Source organism: Scyliorhinus torazame, chromosome 2 (assembly GCF_047496885.1).
Source record: "Scyliorhinus torazame isolate Kashiwa2021f chromosome 2, sScyTor2.1, whole genome shotgun sequence".
NCBI classification, from domain to species: domain Eukaryota; kingdom Metazoa; phylum Chordata; class Chondrichthyes; order Carcharhiniformes; family Scyliorhinidae; genus Scyliorhinus; species Scyliorhinus torazame.
The window spans coordinates 290898969-290925135 of NC_092708.1; the positions used below are offsets into that span (position 1 = coordinate 290898969).

At 46.5% G+C, this 26167-nt stretch overlaps 1 protein-coding gene across 5 annotated transcripts in view; it reads right to left on the reverse strand.

Moving 5' to 3' along the window:
• heatr5a (HEAT repeat containing 5a) overlaps positions 1-26167 on the reverse strand; it is a 344658-nt gene that overhangs the window by 245209 nt on the left and 73282 nt on the right. For all 5 annotated transcript variants that reach the window (XM_072488316.1, XM_072488279.1, XM_072488289.1 and 2 more), the window contains 4 exons: positions 7209-7458; positions 5864-6019; positions 3505-3755; positions 3101-3212 (listed from right to left, as the gene is read on the reverse strand). In XM_072488316.1, the coding sequence (XP_072344417.1) occupies positions 3101-3212; positions 3505-3755; positions 5864-6019; positions 7209-7458 (769 nt within the window). The remainder of the gene's footprint in view (positions 1-3100; positions 3213-3504; positions 3756-5863; positions 6020-7208; positions 7459-26167) is intronic.

Sequence of the window (26167 nt, forward strand, 5' to 3'; positions counted from 1 at the left end):
ACCAGAACTCTACCCACATCCCCATCCATCATCCCACCCACAAAATATTCTTTACCCATATTTACAACCCCATGTACAACCACATCCCCTCAGTTAGAGTCCAGTTTTTCCGTCTGTATAAAGGTCCAAACCTCTTCTGGCGTTTCAAAATAATGGTGTCTGTCCTGATAAGTGACCCACAGTCGCGCAGGCTGCAGCATGCCGAACCTGACTCTTTTTCTATGCAGCACCGCCTTGACCCGGTTGAAGCCAGCTCTCCTCTTTGCCACCTCCGCGCTCCAACCCTGGTATACTCGGATCACCGCGTTCTCCCATCTGCTGCTCCGCACCTTCTTGGCCCATCTCAGCACACTTTCTTTATCCACGAAGCGATGGAACCTTGCCACTATCGCCCTTGGTGGCTCATCTGCCTTGGGTCTCCTCACCAGGACCCGGTGAGCCCCTTCCAGCTCCAGGGGGGTCGGAGAGGCCTCCGCACCCATCAGCGAATGGAGCATCGTGCTCACGTACGCCCCAGCATCAGCTCCCTCCACTCCTTCGGGAAGACCCAGAATCCGGAGGTTCTTCCTCCTCGACCTGTTCTCCAGGACCTCAATTCTCTCGGCCCACCTCCTGTGCACCGCCTCGTGCGCCTCCATTTTTACCGCCAGGCCCTGGATATCGTCCTCGTTGGTGTTCACCTTATCGTTCACCTCACGAAGCTCCACCGCCTGGGTCGTCTGGGTCTCCTTCAGCCCCTCGATCGCCAACAGCATCGGCGCCAGCACCTCCTTTTTCAGCACCTCCACACATCTCATGAAGAACTCCTGCTGGTCTGGCCCCCACGCAGCTTGCACTCCACCCTCCGCCATCTTGCCTTCTTCTCCCCGTTTTGTTCTCTGCTCCATGGCCTCTTTCCTGTTGCTCCACCGCTGCTCCCTGACAAATTTTGTGTGGGGGGGGACCTCACTGCTCCTTATCACACGGGATCAGTCAAAAAAAAACTCCGTTGGGGCTCCTCTGGTGAGCCCGAAAGTCCGTTTTCTCAGGAGCTGCCGAAACGCTTAGCTCCGCATCGCCGCAACCGGAAGTCAAAAGCTGAGCTTTTACATCAAACAGGGTTAGAGGGAGATAACTGGTCAACAGTGAAGATTTTACGTAATGTTGCCAGTAAGAGGGCAGGAGAGGAAGGCAACGTATGGTGGGAGGAAGGGGGAAGGTAGAAAGGGGTTGGAGGCTGGGGTGGTGGTAGGAAGGGTCAGAGAAAGACTGGTAAGGGGATGATAGAGCGAGTTGGAGATAAAAAGTGGAGGAATTAAAACATGCAGAATAGATTTATAGATGGGAGGGTGCATGACCATCGAATCTCTACAGTGCAGAAGCCATTTAGCCCATCGTGTCTATACCGGCCCTCCGAAAGAGCACCGTAACTAGAGCAGAGCTTGATGTTTCGCCTAACATCGGTGACTTGCTGATTATTTTTGCTCAGTCTTATTAATCTTTGTTTACAGAACACTTATCTCCACATCTATATCGGTGCTTCACTTCAATTCTGTCTCTCCCAATAATATACTCCTTTACCCTGATAAGTGCGCTCCCAATCTTTCTGCTATCAATGTTTCTGCATCTACTGATTCCTCTGTCTCAACCGGCTTTCTCTGCCTTCTCCACCATCTGATTTTTCATAACCTGGTATGTTCTGGAAATCTATGAGCTAACTGTAACACTATCAGATTTTTTTTTTAAATGCAGCTGTCACCTAGCAATGAAAGCAACAATAATGAGTGTTTTCCAACTGGAGTTGTTTTGCCAGCTGTCTACATTCTGTTGCGCACAAAGTTGCAATGGCAATGTGTGGTCTTTCATCCTGGAAAAGCACAATATGTGCAGAGGACCAGTTTTAGACATTCAGCCAGTGGCAGAAGATGGATTAGATGTGGGAGAGTGAGTTTCCACTTGGAACAGCTCGTTGAATGGCCAGGGTCTCGGAATGTTAAGCCAGCAGAGTTGTAAGTGTGACAAGACAGTGCATTTGAATGTAAACGTTATCAAAACATTCATAAAATGCAAGTCCTGAATTTACTATGTTAAACACTCAATAGGCCAGAGGGGAATATCAAAAAACATGAGAGAAAGTACAAGGCTGAAGAAGGTTGGAGAAAGGCTGTAAAGTGATGAGTTTAAATGTAATGCTCATAGGTCACAGAGCTAATGTAGATCTGAGGGAATGTGGAGGATGAGCAGGTAGGACTTTGTGGAAGGATAGCACAAGGGCAGATATGTTTCAGATAAGTTGGTTTATGCAGCATGTTGGACAAACAGTCTGATAGAAAGGAGGCACTTATGGAATTGAAAGAACTGGTGACGAGGCAGAGTTGAAAGTTAGTCCAGGATTATGAAGTACAAGCAATTACAGGTCATTTGTCCTAATAAATCCATGCCAGTGTTTGAAGCTCCACACAAGCCTCCTTTCTACATTTCTTCTTTGAACCAAAGAAGATTCCTTTCTCCCTTCCTGTATGTTCATGAGGTAGAAAAGGGACAAAAAGGCAGACCCATGGGTAGTATCGGAGGAGGAGTTATTGGTTATGTGTGGATTAGGAAAAAAAAACTTAGTTCTACAGAGATGGATAAGAGGAGCAGTCAAGAAGGAGCAAGGCATTTGCGACACAATTGCTCAAGAGTAACATTCATGACTTTGATCAAAGCTGCTTCAGCAGGATTGAAGGGAGGAAACAGGGCTAGAGGGATTTGAAAATGCCATTTTGAAAAAATTTTGTTGCAAAGTAACATGAATGAAGATAAGAAAGTGTCGTTTAGGAAAATAGGTGTCAAAAAAATATTTTGATGAGACATTTTTGATGAGCCTTTAACAATCAGCTGTGGAGTCACAGATCCAGATATCCTTAAAATAATTAAGAATCCTGCAAAAATTTCCTAAGTGCCAGCAGTCCCAATTAAATAAATGCTAACAAATCCATCATTTGACACTAATTACATTTAGTTTTTTGCCTATTAATATTTATTTATTTTAAATATGTTTTTATTAAGAATTTTTCAACAATATTTTCCACCTTACAAACAAAAAACCCTATTAATAATATTGTTTCGACACTCTTACCTAGCGTCATAAGTGCAGAAAACAGAAGCCAACCAGCCTGAGTGCGCTGTATTGAGAGGCGACTATTTTGGATTGCACTACGTAAAAAATCCTCTGCTTGGCTCATAATCAACTGAAAAAGAGGAATTTAAAAATGGGTCTTAAATATACATTGTGTACACATGAATAAAATCAACCTTTTAAAAAGGTGCAATGCAAGTAATAAATTAAAACAGAAGTGGGAAAATGTCTTTAATGACTAAAACATTGCTACCCAGAAGCACAATAACATTAATATGCAACTGAATTGACCTTCAAAGAAAGCAGCCCCCTTCTGACCCACAGATCTTAATCACAATTTACTTCTGCTTCTGAATCTTCAAAATTTTTCTTATTCAATTAAATGGTAACAAAATAATCATTACCTTCCCTTTCCCATGAGGGATACCCAGTGGACAATACTGCACTGCTCCCAACAATGCTGCAACTGCAAAACTGTAACCAGTTACTGCTTCAGGGGAAGATCTGAGAGCACTCAGACGTTCAGTGCAACGATCCAGAAGAGGAGAAACCTCAGATGGCAAGGCCACTGCAAAGCAACGCAAACACCATGCTGCTGCTAATCTAGCTGAAACACTGGGATGGAGCAGCACTGAAGTGACTTTGTCTAGCACACCTGACAGGAGAAAAGAGATGTACAAATTAGAGATTCCACCTGGATTTTCAAATAGAAACATAAACTTCAGCTTTTCGCTGAGACATTCAAAATGTTCTGCCTGCAAGCGGTCTGCCAGGTAGTTTATTCTTGGCACAACGTCATTAATACTGGTAATACAAAGGCAAGTAGAGATGAAGACGACCAGATAACGGAGAACACCCTTTCATAGGGATTGATAGTTCACCCCCACATCCCCTTGGGGCAGCACGGTAGCACAGTGGTTAGCACAGTTGCTTCAAAGCTCCAGCGTCCCAGGTCCGATTCCCGGTTTGGGTCACTGTTTGTGCGGAGTCTGCACATTCTCCACATGTCTATGTGGATTTCCTCCGGGTGCTCCGTTTTCCTCCCACAGTCCAAAGATGTGCAGGTTAGGTGGATTGGCCATGCTAAATTGTCCTTCGTGTCAAAAAAGGTTAGGTGGGGTTACTGGGATAGGTTGAAGGGGTGGGCTTAATTGGGTTGCTCTTTCCAAGGGCCAGTGCAGACTCAATGGGCTGAATGGCCTCCTTGCACTGTATATTCTATGATTCTATGAAAACATAATTGTACATTGAATGGCATCAGAGATTTTACATTCGCTACCTTCCCCAGAAGATCACTGCAGGTGATCACACCAGCCTTCAAATGCTCTTCTACCATTTTGTGCCCATCTCTGCTCTTATTTTGCTCTCTGAAAAATGTGTAAAAAGCCACTGACAATCAGTGCATTTAAATTCTGATCTGCTGTCTGTAAAAATTCATCAATGTGATACGCTGCTTAGCGATGCCACTGTTTTGGACACCTGGAGATCCCCTTAACTTGGTGCAAAATCCAACAGCAGAAAAAATTAGATCCACACCTGAGCGATTGCTTGGCTTTTCTTCAAGGTCAGCAGTAAGTGCAATCACTGCTGGCTGCAATATTCAGACCATCATTTTAACTTATTTAATGGTTCACTATATACTATGTAGTTAATATCTCCAGATGAATTGGAAACAGTGCAACTTTGATGGCATGTGTCGAATTATATGATGGTACTCCATTCTCTTAGATGGTACCTACATATGACCTGCTAATGGACTTCTTTCAGTAACAACTTAAACTGGATGCAATGCACTTACATCGTGAAACATCCTTTTGGCACCTCCCACAGTAGAACAGAAATAAACAGACTGCAAGATAGAGTAAAACTGCGCTCCCTGATGATTTGAAATTGTTCACAAAAATTAGTTGCAGTAAATAAATATGGTTATAACAAGTCATGAGATAGAGAATTAGATTAGGTATTAAGTAATAGAGTGACTTGAACCTACCTTTTACCAGCTGGAATAATTACCTTAATGGCGATAAAATCCAAATTGAGTTTAATGCAAGACAAGACGCATTTTTACATTGATCCTACTCAGGAAATCTGATACGTACAGCTAGTTCTTATAGTAGAGCATCCATAAGATATATGGATGCTCTACTAGAAGTCATAGATCCTCTTGTGGAATTAGTGACCATATGGTTACATTCAATCTGCACCAGGAAGGACCAGGTCAAATCTTGGGGCATCGGTAAAGGGACAAAGGGTAAAAGGCAGTAGGGCGGCACAGTGATTAGCACTGCTGCATCACAGTGCCAGGGACCCAAGTTAGATTCCAGGGTGGGTTTTTCTTTGGGTGCTCCGGTTTCCTCCCACAGTCCAAAGATGTGTAGGTTTGGTGGATTGGCTATGATCAATGCACAGGGTTAGGGGGATAGTGGGAGGGAATGGACCTAGGTAGAATGCTCTTTTGGAGGGTCGGTGCAGGCCCTATGGGCCATATGGCCTCTTCTGCACTGTAGAATCGCCGAATCATAGAATTTACAGTGCAGAAGGAGGCCAGATTCTATGAATTCTATGAAAGCAAAAAACTTCAATTTAACGAGAAGCAAACTCATGTCATTTTCACATTCTCCAATGTAAAAAGTGAAAGCATTGCAAAACATCAATATTCAGTTGAAAATGTTGGACAAAAGCAACCTCAGCTCAGAATTTTGGTATTAGATTCGCGAACAGACCAAAGGGCACACATCTTCACAAAAATTCTTGCCACATTACCTATGGTGGAATCTTGAAGCAATGGGGCAGCAGTAGAACCAAGGCCCTGTACTAGGTTGCCCAACTCTTGTAGGGCACAGACAAGCACATGTTGACTGGCAGACACATCCATTGTACCCACCTTCGTCTCCATATTACTGTCGCTCATTGCAGCATCTGGCAATAAAAATAAATTTAAATCAAAATATCGTAGAAACCAAAGGGTCATAGCACACAAAACATAGCTGCGGTACTTTTAAAAATTAATTTACAGGATGTGGGCTTCGCTGGCGAGACCAGCTTTAATTGCGCATCCCTAGTTGCCCTTAAGTTGGCGGTGAGCTGCCTTCTTGAACCATTGCTGTTCCTGAGGTGTAGGAAACCCACTGTGCTGCTAGAGAGGGAATTCCAGGATTATGATCCAACGACAGTGAAGGAACGGCGATATATTTCCAAGTCAGGATGGTGAGTGACTTGGATGGGTACCTCCAGGTGGTGATGTTCCCACAACTGAAATGTGGTAACGCATCCAAATTATTTATGAATAAAAGAGAGGAGTTCAACAGCTCAAACAACCCAGTGAATTGAAAACCTGAACCGTAGCATTAGTTCACATCTACAATTTACGAACCCCATTATCTGATGTCAAATTTTTCATGCTTGACTGAAGCATTGGTATTTCTGATGGACGATCAAATATCAAACTTCAGCGAAAGACAAAATATTGTAAGAGGGACCCAATCAGAGCAAAGAAATCTCAAGGATACAGAAAAGGAGAAGCTGGATATGTGTGAAACATAAAAGGTGAGGTACAGATTTTACAATTAAGTTCTAGGCATTATCCCATGTAAAATTTAAAGCAACACAGGACTAAACTAAAAATCAGTCAAAATTTTGGAAGAAGTCAGTGGCTCAGTGACGTCACTGGATGAGTAATCCAGAGGCCCAGTGGGGACACAGGTTCAAAATCACACTGTGGCAGCTGGTGGAATTGAAATTCAATTAATAAATCCGGAATTGACAGCAAGCCTCAGTAATGGTAACTATAAAACTATCAATTGTTGTAAAAACCCATCTGGCTCACTAATGTGCTTCAGGGAAGGAAATCTGCCATCCATACCTAGTCTAGCCTACATTTGGTTCGAGGCCTACAGCAATGTGGTCGACTCTTAAAAGCCCTACAGATATTATAAAGAGCAGAAAATGAATCACAAAATAATTTAATTGAGAAGCAGTCACCATGGTAGAGCTGGAATATTAGTAGGAATCACAATAAATGAATTAAACTGAATGTGCAAGTGTATGTGCTCACATGCACATTCTTGTTTGACATGAAGATTTATCTAGATTGGTTCTAGTTTCATACCTGTAGCTTTCTTCTGTTTACCCACAGCCTGACAGATCTCTTTAGCTGCGGCAATTTGAGCTTTCTCTCCAAGCAGACTTCCTACTGTGGCTCGAAGGATAAATGAAACACAATGGCGACAGCATATGGCATCGATTTGAGTCTGAGTAGCTTTTAGGTGGGACACCAACTCCAAAATATGTGCAAGTAGAGCAGCAAAATTCAGTTCCAACCATTGACCACCCAATGTAGAAACAAAAACAACATACGCCTACAAAAGATGAATCAGTGAAAATTATGATAGCTTCTAATTTCAATACCTAATAAAATATATTGTAAAGTTATACAAAACAGTTAATTACTTCTTTCATCACACAGATAGGGTGTTATCTTGAAATGACTGGATAACACATAACATTAAGGTTAAGAACATGGAGCTCAGCTTTGTTTCATTCGTTCATGATGTGATGAAGCAGAAAAATTTGTAATTACTTAAGAATTTTGGGAGAATCTATAAGTATGCTTCAAAAAGATTAAGAATCACTTGTAAACAGAAAAAGTATGGCCACGATTTAGCGGCCCTGCTGATCGTGGGCGCAAAGCCTGTAATTGTTGCTAAAACTTGTGAGCGGCCAAAAACGGGATTTGTACTGACGAGATCGCAGTTGAGATCTTCTTCGTTCCCACCGCCAGTGACATGATCAGGTTCACACCCTATAAGGACATGAATTGGATTTCCAAAAATCTCAATGTATTAACATCGATTTATCGGCCTTGAAGCCATAACATCGGTGCACTACATATCTTCCCACCCAGTTGGCACGGCCGGCGCAAATCACAACTAGCTTTCAAAAAACAAAACAAGCCGTGATGACCACGCCAGATGCGCGGTGGCAAGTATAGCCCCTGGGTGGTGAGGGACTTGGCCAGACAGTGCCCTGGCATAGCCAGGGGGTGTTTCCTCTGGGGACCTCATTGGTGAGAGGGGGACAGTGAAGCCCTGCAGCCAATGCCTGCATGGGTGTGGAGGTAGGGAGAGAGAGAGAGAGAGAGAGAGAGAGAGAGAGAGAGAGAGAGAGAGAGAGAGAGAGAGAGAGAGAGAGAGAGAGAGCGACCCGATATTGGCTTGGTCGGGTTGGTGGTGTCCTCACATTGGTTGGGTGGTCCGATGCTTGGGGTAGGAGCCTTTTACTTCAGTAGGAGTTCAAGGGGCCCTTCGAGATTACAGGCCTTGCTGGCATCTTCAGGCCCCACCTCTTCAACTGACTGTCTGATTCTCACTTTCCCTTTTAAAATGCACAGATATGGCACAAAATACAGCAAGAAAAAACAACTGTGACTCCTGCAAGTTTAATACCGGTTTTCTTGCCTTAGCCAATACTCGGTGCATTTTTGGGACGTATCTGCCCCATAACTTTTATATAAGAAATACTGGGACTTCCGGGTGCGGCGATGACCAGCTAAGTCGCACGCTTCGGCGCCTCCCGTTTTAACGGACTTTTGGGCTCTTATCGGGAGCCCCAACGGCAATTTTCGAAGGCTAAACCCACTGTGAGGCGACATAGAAGGGAGTCCCCCTAGATGTGAATGGACAGAAGAGATAATAGTGGCCAGATTGCGGAGGATCCTCTGGAGCAGCGGCAAAGAAGGGAAGTGAGAAGCATGATGGCGGCAGAGGGAGGCCAGTTGGTATGGGGCCTGGAACGGCAGGAGTTCCTCCGGCGATGTGTGGAGGAGCTCAAGAAGGAGGTGCTGGCGCCGATGCTGCAGGCGATTGAGGGGTTAAAGGAGGCGCAGAAGACCCAAGAGATGGAGCTCCGTGGAGTGAAGGCAAAAGCTGCCGAAAATGAGGACGAGATACAGGGCTTGGTGGTGAAGACGGAGACGCACGAGGCACTGCATAAGAGGTGTATGGAGAGACTGGAAGCCCTGGAAAATAGCTCGAGGAGGAAGAATCTTGGGTCTTCCAGAAGGGGCAGAGGGAGCGGACGTTGGGGCGTATGTGAGCACGATGCTCCATACCTTAATGGGAGCTGAGGCCCCGACGGGCCCCCTGGAAGTGGAGGGAGCGTATCGAGTCCTCGTGAGAAGACCAAAGGCAGGAGAAATACATCGAGCAATAGTGGTGAGGTTCCACCGCTACAAGGACAGGGAGATGGTCCTGAGATGGGCGAAAAAGACACGGAGCAGCAGGTGGGAGAATGCGGTGATCCGCGTGTATCAGGATTGGAGTGCGGAGGTGGCGAGAAGGAGGGCGAGTTTCAATCGGGCCAAGGCGGTGCTCCACAAGAGGAAAGTGAAATTCGGAATGTTGCAGCCGGCAAGACTGTGGGTTACACACCAGGGTAAACACCACTACTTCGAGACGGCAGACGAGGCGTGGACATTTATTGAAGAGGAGAAGTTGGACTAGATTGGAGAAAGAGTGTTTGAAATGAAGTAGTGAGGTGGTGGCAAGGGACTGTGAATCAGATGGGGGAAAATTTTCTTTCCCCTCGAAGTGGGGGGACACACGAAGAAATGTGGGCGCCGGTGGGGAGGGGGAAGGAGAGAGGGAGCTGCGCCATCAGGGGCGGGGCCGAGAGGGAAGCGCGGGCTTTGTTCCCGCGCTATGGAAATTGTGGCGGGAAATGGGGGCGCAGGAAGGAGGGGGACTCACATAACGGGAGGCTAAGGATAAACGGGGGAAGCCGAGGTCAGCCAGAGTTTGCTGACTTCCGGAAGCAATATGGGGGGAGCAACTAAGCTAGAGAGGGATCTAGCAGGGAGGGTGGGGGGGGTTAACTGGGTTGCTGCTGCTAAGGGGAAGGGGGAGCTGTTACAGGATGGGATGGTCGGGACGGGAGGGCGCCGTCGGGGGGATAAGCGGGTGCGTGGGAACCGGGTGAGGAGCCGGTCTAAAAAAGAGGATGGCTAGTCGACGAGGGGGGGGCGGTAAAGAGCCCCCCAACCCGAATGCTAATATACGGAGGCTGCTGGGGGTGATGATGATGCCCCCACCGGAGGGGGAGGCGGAGATAGTGGTGGCGATGGATGCAGAGAAAGCATTTGATAGAGTGGAGTGGGTCTACCTGTGGGAAGTACGGAGGAGATTTGGATTTGGAGAGGGGTTCATTAGATGGGTTCAGCTCCTGTACAGGGCCCCGGTGGCAAGTGTGATTACAAATAGGCAACGATCTGACCACTTCAGACTATATAGGGGTACAAGACAGGGATGTCCCCTGTCCCCGTTACTGTTTGCGTTGGCAATTGAGCCACTGGCCATAGCGCTGAGGGGCTCTAGGAAGTGGAGGGGGGTACTTAGAGGAGGAGAAGAGCATCGGGTGTCATTATACGCGGATGATTTGTTGTTGTATGTCGCGGACCCAATGGAGGGGATGCCTGAGATAATGCAGACACTCAGGGAGTTTGGAGAATTTTCAGGATATAAATTGAATATGGGGAAGAGTGAACAGTTTGTGATGCACCCCGGGGAACAGGGCAGGGGAACAGACGATTTACCGTTGAGGAGGGTAACAAGGGATTTCCGGTATTTAGGGATCCAGGTGGCCAGGAACTGGGGAACCTTGCATAAGCTTAACTTGGCACGACTGGTAGAGCAGATGGAAGAGGACTTTAGGAGGTGGGACATGGCGCCCCTGTCACTGGCGGGCAGGGTGCAGGCGGTTAAAATGGTGGTCCTTCCGAGGTTTCTTTTTGTGTTCCTGTGCCTCCCTGTACTGATTACAAAGGCCTTTTTCAAGAAGGTGGACAAGAGTATTATGAGCTTTGTGTGGGCTGGAAAGACCCCAAGAGTAAAGAGGGGGTTCCTGCAGCGCAGTAGGGACAGAGGGGGACTGGCACTGCCGAGTCTAAGTGATTATTATTGGGCCGCCAACGTGTCAATGATATGTAAGTGGATGAGGGAAGGGGAAGGAGCGGCGTGGAAAAGACTGGAGATGGCGTCCTGTAGGGGAACTAGCCTAAAAGCACTGGCGACGGCGCCGTTACCGTTCTCCCCGAAAAAATACACCACAAACCCAGTGGTGGTGGCAACTCTGAAAATTTGGGGGCAGTGGAGACGACATAAGGGAGTGACGGGTGCCTCAGTGTGGTCCCCGATAAGGAACAACCATAGGTTCGTCCCGGGAAGGATAGATGGGGGATTTAAATCTTGGCAGCGAGCAGGAATTGCGAAATTGAAGGACTTGTTCTTAGACGGGATGTTCGCGAGTCTGGGAGCACTGACAGAAAAATATGGGTTGCCACCTGGGAATGCATTTCGCAATATGCAAGTGAGGGCATTTGTGAGGCAACAGGTGAGGGAATTTCCTCCGCTCCCAGCGCAAGAGATCCAGAACAGAGTGATTTCGGGGGCATGGGTGGGTGATGGTAGGGTGTCAGATATATATAGGGAAATGAGAGACGAGGGGGAGACGATGGTAGAGGAGCTGAAGGGAAAATGGGAGGAGGAGATGGGGGAAGAGATTGAGGAGGGGCTGTGGGCAGATGCCCTAAGATGGGTAAACTCTTCGTCCTCGTGTGCCAGGCTCAGCCTGATACAATTCAAGGTTCTACACAGGGCGCATATGACTGGAGCAAGGCTGAGGAGATTTTTTGGAGTGGAGGATAGGTGCGGGAGATGCGCGGGAAGCCCGGCGAACCACACCCACATGTTTTGGTCATGTCCGGTATTGCATGGGCTCTGGGTGGGTGTGGCAAAAGTGAATTCAAAGGTGGTGGGGGTCCGGGTCAAACCAGGCTGGGGGTTGGCTATATTTGGGGTTGCAGATGAGCCGGGAGTGCAGGAGGCGAGAGAGGCCGATGTTTTGGCCTTTGCGTCCCTAGTAGCCCGGCGGAGGATTCTACTTATGTGGAAAGAAGCTAAACACCCGGGCGTGGAGGCCTGGATAAACGACATGGCAGGGTTCATAAAATTGGAGCGGATAAAGTACGCACTAAGAGGTTTGGCTCAAGGGTTCACCAGGCGGTGGCAACCGTTCCTCGACTATCTCGCAGAGCGATAAGGGAAAATAGGAAAGGTAGCAGCAGCAACCCAGGGGGGAGGGGGAGGGCTCATTTGGGTCCTCAGGGGTTTTATGTGTGTGTTTATATATTAGTTATTTCTATTAGACGTTACGAAGTTACTATTTCTGTTGTTTCTTATTTTGTTGTTGGCAGTTGCCGTTAGTTAGCATATTATTTATTTAAAAAACGATCAATGTATATATTATTACAAAGTTGTAAAATGGGAAATTTTTGTTTGATCGAAAAACTTTAATAAAATATATTTATTAAAAAAAAAGAAATACTGGTGATGTGACCTGCTGATCCTTTTTTTTTCGTTTTTATAAATTTAGAGTACCAAATTCATTTTTTCCAATTAAGGGGCAATTTAGCGTGGCCAATCCACCTACTCTGCACATCTTTGGGTTGTGGGGGCGAAACCCATGCAAACACAGGGAGAATGTGCAAACTCCACACAGACAGTGACCCAGAGCCAGATCGAACCTGGAACCTCGGCGCCGTGAGGCAGAAGTGCTAACCACTGCACCACCATGATGCCCCTGACATGATGATCCTTGACCTGGAAGCAGTACCAAAAGGAAGTTAAAATATAGAGACTGTGTGGCAGAGATAGAGAGCTGAGGGAGCAGAGGCAGTCGACATGCATCAGAGAACTGGATTCTTCAGCAGTCGAAAAGCACATCAATAACTGCTGCCACTGTTTCACTTCCAAGTGACCGAAGGCCCAGAATCAGCCATTTCATGCACAGCTGTTGTAGTTCTGAGAAAGTAGTTAGCCGAGCCAACACTGACTTTTCAACAGGCCATTCAAATAGTATTGTCCCGAGAGAGCGCAGAACGAGGAGTGCAGGAGCTACAGGGAATGGAGGTGCATGCCTTGGGGCACAACCCCTTCCGTCCAAAAGCGCCTCCCACACCCTGCGGTACCTCGGGCGGGGCGGCGTCCAGATCAACGCCAGTGGCCGCCAGACGTTCCTCCCCAAAGGGAGCCTTCTCCAGAATCGATGGATGAGGAGCCATGTCAGTGTCGGACTTGTGGGCGCCGACCCCATCCTGGGGAAGCCAGAGGCTCCGTCGTTCTGACAGAAACTGGGGTCAGCCTAGGGGCCGTACCTTCGATTTGGATGAACCTGCGGCGACTACTCCAGAGGACAAGGAGTCGGAGGACGACTGCCTGCAGCTGCATTGTGTGGCAGCTCCCAGTGTGGCCCCATTAAGGTGACAGTACGGGTCAATGGTCACCAGCTTGAGATGGAGTTGGACATTGGCGCAGCAGTCTCCTTGATCGCCCAGAGGACATTCAACCACATCAAGCAGGGTATACAGACCCTTACATTAACCGATACACAGGCCAGGTTGGCCACCTACACGGGGGAACCATTGGACATTGCAGGAAATATGATGACCGCTTTTGTTTATGGACGCCAGGAGGGGCGTTTCCCACTTATCATCGTGGTGCGCGGCCACGGGCCCGGCCTGTTGGGTCGAGACTGGTTGCACCATTTGCGGCTGCAGTGACTGCACATCCTCCAAACAGGTTCTGGCGGGTTGACGGAGGTACTAGTTCGGTACACAGATGTATTCTAGCCTGGTTTGGGGAAAATAAAAGGGGCCGTAGCCCGTATCCAAGTCGAACCAGGAGCCTTACGCCTTGCTCGAGAAGGTAGAAGGGGCGCTCACTCGTTTGGAGTCCTTGGTCATTATCAGGGCCGTCCGTTTCGCTGACTGGGCACCGCCAATTGTACCTGTAATGAAGCCAGATGCCACAGTTCGCTTATGCGGCGACTATAAACATTGTGAATACGGTTTCCCGGCTCGACCGATATCCAATGCCCTGCATAGAAGATCTCTACGCGATGCCTGCAGGCGGACTCTCGTTCACGAAATTAGATACGAGTCATGCCTACCTTCAGTTAGAGCTGGACCCTGCCTCCCGGCCATACTTAACTATTAATACACACCGGGGCCTGTACGAATATACACGGTTGTCCTTTGGGGTATCCTCTGCCTGTGCTATCTTTCAACGCATGGAGGGCATGTTGAGAGGTTTACCGCGTGTCGCTGTCTACTTAGACGTTTTGATTACAGGGACGTCGGAGCAGGAACATTTTGAAAATTTGGAGGCTGTCCTTAGATGCTTTTCAGAGGCTGGAGTCCGTTTATGTCGTACAAAGGACGTCTTTCAGGCTAAGGAAGTAGTCTACCTGGGTTATCGGGTAGACCGCGAAGGTTTGCACCCCGTCGCAGAGAAGGTGCGTGCAATTCAACAGGCCCCCGCCCCTACTGACACTTCACATCTTTGTTCTTTTCTCGGTCTCGTAAACTATTACGCGAAGTTCCTCCCCAATCTGGCAACTACGCTGGCCCCGTTGTAGCTTCTGGTAAAGAAGAATCACACCTGGGTTTGGGGTCAGCCGCAAGAAACCGCTTTCGGGCGGGTAAAACAGCAATTGTTGTTGTCTGGGTTACTAACCCACTGTGACCCTGGAAAGCCTTTGCTCATCACATGTGATGTATCTCCATATGGTATTGGGGCCGTCCTGGCCCACAAGATGGAGAGCGGGGCCGACTGGCCAATAGCTTTTGCTTCCCGCACATTGACTGCAGCGGAAAATAAGTACGCGCAGATCGAGAAGGAGGGCCTGGCGGTGGTCTTTGTCGTGAAACGCTTCCACCAGTATTTGTATCGCCGCCACTTCACTATCGTGTCTGATCATAAGCCTCTGCTGGGACTTTTCCGAGAGGATAAGCTAATACCACCCATTGCTTCCGCACAGATCCAGCGCTGGGCTTTGTTGCTCGCTGCCTACGAACATTCTCTTGAGCATAAACCAGAGACCCAGCTAGCGAATGCCGATGCACTGAGCCGATTGCCTTTGTCGACCGGCCCCATGTTGACCCCTACGACCGGTGAGGTGGTTGCAACCCTAAATTGTATGAACTCCTTGCCTGTCCTTTTTTTTTCTCTCTGTACTTGTTAAGTGGATAAATGGATGGGATGGCAGAGAGGGCAGTGCAATGTTCCTCCTGCAGGATGTTCGCGGTGAGGGACACCGCCAGTGGCCCCGCTGAGTTCAACTGCGGGAATTGCACCCATCTATAGTTCCTCAAAGACTGTGTCAGGGAGCTAGAGCTGGATAAACGGAGGATCATTCAGGAGGCAGAGTCGGTTATGGATAGAAGCTACAGGGATGTAGTTACTCCTAAGAATGAAGGTAGCTGGGTGACGTTTAAAAGGAGGGGGTAGAAGCAGTCAGTGCAGGGATCCCCTGCGGTTGTTCCCCTCAATAACAGGTATACCGTTTTGGATACTGTTTGGGGGGGGGGGGGGGGGGCCTACCAGAGGTAAGCCACGGTGACGTCGGTCCCTGTGGCTCAGAAGGGAAGGGCGGAGAGCAGGAGAGCATTAGTTATTGGAGACTCTATAGTTAGAGGTACAGATAGGCGGTTCTGTGGCAACGATAGAGACTCACGGTTGGTGTGTTGATTTCCAGGTGCCAAGGTCCGTGATGTTAAGAGGTGTTAAGATTCAGAACAGAGGTAAAAAAGCCAACATAAGTGTACTTTACCTGAATGCTCGTAGTATTCAGAATAAGGTAAATGAGTTGATGGCGCAAATCATTGTGAATGACTATGATTTAGTGGCCATGACTGAAACATGGTTAAAGGATGGTCACGACTGGGAGTTAAATATCCGAGGGTATCAAACTTTTCGGAAGGACAGAGTGGATGGTAAGGGAGGTGGTGTAGCTCTGTTATTTAAGGTGACATCCGGGCAACAGTAATGGATGACATCGGTGCTATGGAGGATAAGGTTGAATCCATTTGGGGTGGAAATCAGGAATAGTAAGGCGAAAAAGGTCACTGATAGGAGTAATCTATAGGCCACCAAATAGTAACATTATGGTGGGGCAGGCAATAAACAAAGAAATAACTGATGCATGTAGAAATGGTACAGCAGTTATCATGGGGGATTTTAATCTACATGTCGATTGGTTTAACCAGGTCGGTCAAGGCAGCCTTGAGGAGCAGTTTATAGAATGTATCCACGATAGTTTCCTAGAACAGTATGTAACGGAACCTACAAGGGAACAAGCGGTCCTAGATCTGGTCCTGTGTAATGAGACAGGATTGATTCAGGATCTCATAGTTAGGGATTCTCTCGGAAGGAGCGATCACAATATGGTGGAATTTAAAATACAGATGGAGGGTGAGAAGGTAAAATCAAGCACTAGTGTTTTGTGCTTAAACAAAGGAGATTACAATGGGATGAGAGAAGAACTAGCTAAGGTAGACTGGGAGCAAAGACTTTATGGTGAAACAGTTGAGGAACAGTGGAGAACCTTCCAAGTGATTTTTCACAGTGCTCAGCAAAGGTTTATACCAACAAAAAGAACGGTAAAAAGAGGGAAAATCGACCGTGGATATCTAAGGAAATAAGGGAGAGTATCAAATTGAAGGAAAAAACATACAAAGTAGCAAAGGTCAGTGGGAGACTAGAGGACTGGGAAATATTTAGGGGGCAACAGAAAGCTACTAAAAAAGCTATAAAGAATAAGATAGATTATGAGAGTAAACTTGCTCAGAATATAAAAACAGATAGTAAAAGTTTCTACAAATACATAAAACAAAAAAGAGTGGCTAAGGTAAATATTGGTCCTTTAGAGGATGAGAAGGGAGATTTAATAATGGGAGATGAGGAAATGGCTGAGGAACTGAACAGGTTTTTTGGGTCGGTCTTCACAGTGGAAGACACAAATAACATGCCGGTGACTGATGGAAATGAGGCTATGACAGGCGAGGACCTTGAGAGGATTGTTATCACCAAGGAGGTAGTGATGGGCAAGCTAATGGGGCTAAAGGTAGACAAGTCTCCTGGACCTGATGGAATGCATCCCAGAGTGTTAAAAGAGATGGCTAGGGAAATTGCAAATGCACTAGTGATAATTTACCAAAATTCACTAGGCTCTGGGGTGGTCCCGGCAGATTGGAAATTAGCAAACGTGACACCACTGTTTAAAAAAGGAGGTAGGCAGAAAGCGGGTAATTGTAGGCCAGTGAGCTTAACTTCGGTAGTAGGGAAGATGCTGGAATCTATCATCAAGGAAGAAATAGCGAGGCATCTGGATGGAAATTGTCCCATTGGGCAGACGCAGCATGGGTTCATAAAGGGCAGGTCATGCGTATCGAATTTAGTGGAATTTTTTGAGGACATTAACAGTGCGGTAGATAACGGGGAGCCAATGGATGTGGTATACCTGGATTTCCAGAAAGCCTTTGACAAGGTGCCACACAAAAGGTTGCTGCATAAGATAAAGATGCATGGCATTAAGGGGAAAGTAGTAGCATGGATAGAGGATCGGTTAATTAATAGAAAGCAAAGAGTGGGGATTAATGGGTATTTCTCTGGTTGGCAATCAGTAGCTAGTGGTGTCCCTCAGGGATCAGTGTTGGGCCCACAACTGTTCACAATTTACATAGATGATTTGGAGTTGGGGACCAAGGGCAATGTGTCCAAGTTTGCAGACGACACTAAGATAAGTGGTAAAGCAAAAAGTGCAGAGGATACTGGAAGTCTGCAGAGGGATTTGGATAGGCTAAGTGAATGGGCTAGGGTCTGGCAGATGGAATACAATGTTGACAAATGTGAGGTTATCCATTTTGATAGGAATAACTGCAAAAGGGATTATTTAAATGATAAAATATTAAAACATGCTGCTGTGCAGAGAGACCTGGATGTGCTAGTGAATGAGTCGCAAAAAGTTGGTTTACAGGTGCAACAGGTGATTAAGAAGGCAAATGGAATTTTGTCCTTCATTGCTAGAGGGATGGAGTTTAAGACTAGGGAGGTTCTGCTGCAATTGTATACGGTGTTAGTGAGGCCACACCTGGAGTATAGTGTTTGGTTTTGGTCTCCTTACTTGAGAAAGGACGTGCTGGCACTGGAGGGTGTGCAGAGGAGATTCACTAGGTTTAATCCCAGAGCTGAAGGGGTTGGATTACGAGGAGAGGCTGGGACTGTACTCGTTGGAATTTAGAAGGATGTGGGGGGATCTTATAGAAACATATAAGATTATGAAGGGAATAGACAGGATAGATGCGGGTAGGTTGTTTCCACTGGCGGGTGAAAGCAGAACTAGGGGGCATAGCCTCAAAATAAGGGGAAGTAGATTTAGGACTGAGTTTAGGAGAAACATCTTCACCCAAAGGGTTGTGAATCTATGGAATTCCTTGCCCAGTGAAGCAGTAGAGGCTCCTTCATTAAATGTTTTTAAGATAAAGATAGATAGTTTTTTGAAGAATAAAGGGATTAAGGGTTATGGTGTTCGGGCCGGAAAGTGGAGCTGAGTCCACAAAAGATCAGCCATGATCTCATTGAATGGTGGAGCAGGCTCGAGGGGCCAGATGGCCTACTCCTGCTCCTAGTTTTTATGTTCTTATGTCTCTGATCGTGTTTTCAGGATCCTTAAGGGAGAGGGGGAGGGGGAGCAGCCACAAGTCGTGGTACACATCGGTACCAACGACATAGGAAGGAAAAGGGACAGGGATGTAAAACAGGAATTTAGAGAGCTCGGGTGGAAGCGGAGAGCCAGAACAGACCGTGTTGTCATCTCTGGTTTGCTGCTAGTGCCACGTGCTTGCGAGGTGAGGAGCAAGGAGAGAGTGCAGTTAAACACATGGCTCCAGGGTAGGAGGGAGGGTTTCAGTTATTTGGATAATTGGAGCACATTCTGGTGAAGGTGGGACCTGTACAAACAGGACGGGTTACACCTGAACCAGAGGGGCACCAATATCCTGGGAGGGAAATTTGCTACAGCTCTTCAGGGGGGTTTAAAACTAATTTGGCAGGAGGATAGGAAACTGATTTGTAGTCCAGGAGATAGCGTTGCTGGAGTTCAGGATGTTGAGGGTAGTACAGTACTGAGGAAGGTACCAAAGTCACCAAGAGTGGACCTGCAGGCATGAAGGTGGTTTGAAGTGTGTCTACTTCAATGCAAGGAGCATCAGGTATAAGGTTGGTGAGCTTGAAGCATGGATTGGTATCTGGGATTATGATGTTGTGGTCATTACGGAGACGTGGATAGAACAGGGGCAGGAATGGTTGTTGGAGGTTCCAGGGTTTAGATGTTTCAGTAAGATTAGGGCAGGTGGTAAAAGAGGTGGAGGAGTAGCGTTGTTAATCAAGGATGGTATAATGGCTGCAGAAAGGCAGTTTGAGGAGGATCTGTCGACTGAGGTAGTGTGGGCTGTAGTTAGAAATTGGAAAGGAGCGGTCACTTTGTTAGGAGTTTTCTATAGGCCCCCAAACAGTAACAGAGATGTGGAGGAAAAGATTGCAAGGCAAATTTTGGATAGGTGCTGTAGCACAGGGTAGTTTTCATGGGTGACTTTAACTTTCCAAATATTGATTGGGACCACTATAATTCGAATAGTTTTGATGGGGCTGTTTTTATCCAGTGTGTGCAGGAGGGTTTTCTCACACAATATGTGGATAGACCGACAAGAGACAGGGCCACATTGGATTTGGTACTGGGTAATAACAAACAAAGAACAAAGAAATGTACAGCACAGGAACAGGCCCTTCGGCCCTCCAAGCCCGTGCCGACCATGCTGCCCGACTAAACTACAATCTTCTACACTTCCTGGGTCCGTATCCTTCTATTCCCATCCTATTCATATATTTGTCAAGATGCCCCTTAAATGTCACTATCGTCCCTGCTTCCACTACCTTCTCCGGTAGCGAGTTCCAGGCACCCACTACCCTCTGCGTAAAGAATTTGCCTCGTACATCTACTCTAAACCTTGCCCCTCTCACCTTGAACCTATGCCCCCTAGTAATTGACCCCTCTACCCTGGGGAAAAGCCTCTGACTATCCACTCTGTCTATGCCCCTCATAATTTTGTATACCTCTATCAGGTCTCCCCTCAACCTCCTTCGTTCCAGTGAGAACAAACCGAGTTTATTCAATCGCTCCTCATAGCTAATGCCTTCCTACCAGGCAACATTCTGGTAAATCTCTTCTGCACCCTCTCTAAAGCCTCCACATCCTTCTGGTAGTGTGGCGACCAGAATTGAACACTATACTACAAGTGTGGCCTAACTAAGGTTCTATACAGCTGCAACATGACTTGCCAATTCTTATACTCAATGCCCCGGCCAATGAAGGCAAGCATGCCGTATGCCTTCTTGACTACCTTCTCCACCTGTGTTGCCCCTTTCAATGACCTGTGGACCTGTACTCCTAGATCTCTTTGACTTTCAATACTCTTGAGGGTTCTACCATTCACTGTATATTCCCTACCTGCATTCGACCTTCCAAAATGCATTACCTCACATTTGTCCGGATTAAACTCCATCTGCCATCTCTCCGCCCAAGTCTCCAGACAATCTAAATCCTGCTGTATCCTCAGACAGTCCTCATCGCTATCCGCAATTCCACCAACCTTTGTGTCGTCTGCAGACTTACTAATCAGACCAGTTACATTTTCCTCCAAATCATTTATATATACTACAAAGAGCAAAGGTCCCAGCACTGATCCCTGTGGAACACCACTGGTCACAGCCCTCCAATTAGAAAAGCATCCCTCCATTGCTACTCTCTGCCTTCTATGGCCTAGCCAGTTCTGTATCCACCTTGCCAGCTCACCCCTGATCCTGTGTGACTTCACCTTTTGTACTAGTCTACCATGAGAGACCTTGTCAAAGGCCTTACTGAAGTCCATATAGACAACATCTACTGCCCTACCTGCATCAATCATCTTAGTGACCTCCTCGAAAAACTCTATCGAGTTAGTGAGACACGACCTCCCCTTCACAAAACCGTGCTGCCTCTCCCTATTACGTCCATTTGCTTCCAAATGGGAGTAGATCCTGTCTCGAAGAATTCTCTCCAGTAATTTCCCTACCACTGAAGTAAGGCTCACCGGCCTGTAGTTCCTGGGATTATCCTTGCTACCCTTCTTAAACAGAGGAACAACATTGGCTATTCTCCAGTCCTCCGGGACATCCCCTGAAGACAGCGAGGATCCAAAGATTTCTGTCAAGGCCTCAGCAATTTCCTCTCCAGCCTCCTCCAGTATTCTGGGGTAGATCCCATCAGGCCCTGGGGACTTATCTACCTTAATATTTTTTAAGACACCCAACACCTCGTCTTTTTGGATCACAATGTGACCCAGGCTATCTACACCCCCTTCTCCAGACTCAACATCTACCAATTCCTTCTCTTTGGTGAATACTGATGCAAAGTATTCATTTAGTACCTCGCCCATTTCCTCTGGCTCCACACATAGATTCCCTTGCCTATCCTTCAGTGGGCCAACCCTTTCCCTGGCTACCCTCTTGCTTTTTATGTACGTGTAAAAAGCCTTGGGATTTTCCTTAACCCTATTTGCCAATGACTTTTCGTGACCCCTTCTAGCCCTCCTGACTCCTTGCTTAAGTTCCTTCCTACTTTCCTTATATTCCACGCAGGCTTCGTCTGTTCCCAGCCTTTTAGCCCTGACAAATGCCTCCTTTTTCTTTTTGACGAGGCCTACAATATCACTTGTCATCCAAGGTTCCCGAAAATTGCCGTATTTATCTTTCTTCCTCACAGGAACATGCCGGTCCTGTATTCCTTTCAACTGCCACTTGAAAGCCTCCCACATGTCAGATGTTGATTTGCCCTCAAACATTCGCCCCCAATCTATGTTCTTCAGTTCCCGCCTAATATTGTTATAATTAGCCTTCCCCCAATTTAGCACATTCATCCTCGGACCACTCTTATCCTTGTCCACCAGTACTTTAAAACTTACTGAATTGTGGTCACTGTTACCGAAATGCTCCCCTACTGAAACATCTACCACCTGGCCGGGCTCATTCCCCAATACCAGGTCCAGTACCGCCCCTTCCCTAGTTGGACTGTCGACATATTGTTTTAAGAAGCCCTCCTGGATGCTCCTTACAAACTCCGCCCCGTCTAAGCCCCTGGCACTAAGTGAGTCCCAGTCAATATTGGGGAAGTTGAAGTCTCCCATCACCACAACCCTGTTGTTTTTACTCTTTTCCAAAATCTGTCTACCTATCTGCTCCTCTATCTCCCGCTGGCTGTTGGGAGGCCTGTAGTAAACCCCCAACATTGTGACTGCACCCTTCTTATTCCTGATCTCTACCCATATAGCCTCACTGCCCTCTGAGGTGTCCTCTCGCAGTACAGCTGTGATATTCTCCCGAACAAGTAGCGCAACTCCGCCTCCCCTTTTACATCCCCCTCTATCCCGCCTGAAACATCTAAATCCTGGAACGTTTAGCTGCCAATCCTGCCCTTCCCTCAACCAGGTCTCTGTAATGGCAACAACATCATAGTTCCAAGTAGTAATCCAAGCTCTAAGTTCATCTGCCTTACCCGTAATGCTCCTTGCATTAAAACATATGCACTTCAGGCCACCAGACCCGGTGTTCAGCAACTTCTCCCCGTCTGCTCTGCCTCAGAGCCACACTGTCCCTATTCCCTAGTTCTCCCTCAATGCTCTCACCTTCTGACCTATTGCTCCCGTGCCCACCCCCCTGCCATACTAGTTTAAACCCTGCCATACCCCCTGCCCACCCCCCTGCCATACTAGTCTAAACGTAATGAACCGGGCCAAGTGTTAGATTTGGTTGTGGGAGAGCACTTTGGAGATAGTGACCACAATTTGGTGACTTATAACCTACCTGCCTACCACTGGCTGGGGACTAATGGCAATCCCACAATCCTTAGGGAGTATAAACTTCCCCAATGAGGGGGGCGGAGCAATTATAAGCAGAGTCCCTGCATAAATAGACCTGGCCAGTATGGAACCAGCTAGAGAGAGGAGTGAGCAACAAGGGTGTACTGCTGCTGTTGTATATATATGTAATTGTAAATAAATGTTATTTCTTTCTATTCTACAAACTCGTGCTCGATTCTTCATGGCCCTCACAAAAGCGAGGTTACCAATAAGGCCAATCTTATAGAGCATGGAACCGTGAGAATCCCAATGCATATATTTACCAGTAAAGGTAGGCTTGCAGTCGACTTGTTGTAGAGAACCTCCTGACAGATTTTTCAACTGCTATGTCAAGGAAAAGTAGTTAATTTGACTGCTCCATTCCAAAGGTGAATTTGAGCGCAAGATGAAACCAATTAAGGCATGCAAGGAAATTATTACATGCAGCAGTGGATTTAAATATAGCAAGTGCATCATCCACGTCAGACATATGCAACAGGGACTTCCGGTTACACAATGCAAGGGGAAAGCCAATTTTTAAAAAAATAAAATTTTAAACCCTCTTTTCTGGCGTCACAACCTTTTCAAAAACCTCAATTTAGTGAAATAGAGTTTCTTACCTTATGCAGATATCCAGGAGAGTCAAAACTACGAAGGATTCAGGCTGAAATCTGTCAACGGATTCTGAAACCTAAGATGGTGGGAGTGGGTTCTCCTTGTCCATTCACTCCACTCACGGCCGAGGATCACATCAGCATTTTAACGAGCAAACTACAGAAACACTGTCAGAATTTGTCGGTGGATCTTAAAAGATAGATTGAAGATGAATTGATCCTCATTCGTTTGGCCTTAAAAAGCACAAATAAGACCATCGAGAGTGATCAGATCACCTCTCTAGAGTCGATCTTACTTTGGTGGTCAAATGTAATAAGCCATTGAAGGCCAAACTGAGTGACCAGGAAAACAAATCCAGGAGGCAAAACATTTGTATTGTGGGATTGCCGGAGGGGATGGACAGCTGCACCCCTACTGAATATTTTTCGGGCATATTTTACAAGATGGTGTGTGTGTGTGTGTGTGGGGGGGGGGGGGGGGGGGTTCATATCACCCCCAGAATTAGACTTTAGGCTCTTCCACTTTATATTTCGATGCTCTCTGGCCCAGCGAAGGACCAGTTTTATTTCCTTAAAGCTATGAAATCGTACGGTGACCCCACGAGGTAGAGCGAGGCTTCGGTCGCAGGGAGCGATGGGCCTGCTCGAACTTCAGTAGGGTGTAACCCGCCATCCCCTCAGGCAATCCCACAATGCAAATGTTCCACCGTCTGGATCTATTTTCAAGGTCACTTAAGTTTGGCCTTCAATGACTTATTACATATGACCACCGAAGTAGGATCGGCCTCCAGAGGTGATCTGATCCCTGTGGTCTGTTAATGCCATCTCGATGCCTTTAATAATGGTGCCATATGCCTCAATGGTTGTGTTCGTTTTTTGTAGGGTAGAGTGAATATGGGCCAGGGCCTCCTCAATCGACCCTTTAAGATCCCCCACCAAATTTTAACGGTGTTTCTCTAGTTCACGCGCCATGATGCAACCGAGATCTTCGGCTGTCAGTGGAGTGGTCAGAAAAGGAAAAGGGGAGCCCGCCACCTTACTCCAGAAGAATCCTGCAAAGTCTCCGAATCAGATGACATATTTTGGCCCGAATCCTTTTTATTCTGGTCTCTCCTGGGCATCTTCGTACGGTAAGAGTTTTATTTTGTTAAATTATCAGTTTTTTAATAAAGTTAACTGATTTAATGGCAAAGAAAGTCATATATCCAAATTTGCGATGATACAAAGTTAGGTGGCATTGTAGACAACTTAGATGACAGCATGAAATTGAAAGGAGATATTGACAGACTTGATAAATGGATAAAATTGTGGCAGATGGAATTTAATGTAAGCAAGTGTGAGGCTATCCATTTTGGACCAAAAAAGGATAGGGCAGAGTGCTTTCTAAATGGAAAGAGGGGTTAGGTACAGTGGATGTTAAAAAAGATCTGGGGGTTCAGGTGCATTGATCCTTTAAGTGCCACGAACAAGTGCAGAAAATATCCAAAAAGGCTAATGGAATGCTTGCCTTTATATCTAAAGGATTGGAATATAGAGGCACCGGGGTTATTCTATAAAAAACCCTGGTTAGACCCCCCTACTTGGAGTACTGAGAGCACCTTAGGAAGGATATTTTGGTCTTGGAGGGAATGCAACATAGGTTTACAAAAATTATACTTGGATTACAGGGGTTGTATTAAGAGGGGAAATTACTCAAATTAGATCGGTTTTCGCTAGAATGTAGAATGTAGGTTACGGGGTGATCTGATCGAAGAAAAGACCGGGTAGATAAAAATAAAACTATTTCCATTGTTTGGAGATTCTAAAACTAGGGGGCATAGTCTAAAACATTAGGGCTAGACTGTTCAGGAGAGATGTCAGGAAACACTTCTTCATTCAAAAGGTGGTGGAGTTTTGAAACTCTCGCTGACAAAACAACAGTTGAAGCTAGATCAGTTGTTAATTTTAAAACTGAGATAGACAGATTTTTGTTAAGCAAAGATATTAGGGATATGGGCCAAAGGCAGGTAGTATATGCAGTTAGGTCTCAGATCAGCATGATCTAATTGAATGGCAGTACATGCTTGAGGGGTTGAATATCTTATTCCTGTTCCTATGTTCCTAGAAACTGGTTAAAAATAAGCCATTTTCCAGTAGAGACTCCTCATGCACGTCCTCTCTCTACATTGTGTCACTAGAAGTCCTCGTGGACAGAATGTACCAGGGCAATTTTCCACTTGGTAGGTAGATGCCAGTTTTCTCGCTCTGCTGGCTTGACTAGGAGTATGGTTGGTTCTGAAATCATAGAACCTAAGAATGGTTACAGCACAGGAGGAGTACAAGTCTTCAGTACTACAGCCTGGGCTGTTATCTGGGCCCAGAGCCCTTGTTGTGCCCAGTGCACTCAGCCATTTTTCGATATCACATTAAGTGAATCAAATTGGCTGAATACAGACATCTATAAGAGAGAGGAGATGGTTGCTCAATCATTTACTGAAAATTTTAATTCGTAACCACCACAAAATCATGCCCTAAGGGCTTCCTTCAATCTTAATGATGGTTTGCTTGCGAAGGATTAACCAGTTGTCGCAGCTGTACCACTGGTACAGCACAATACACAACAAAAGACCATTTCCCTCTGAAGTGAGGAGG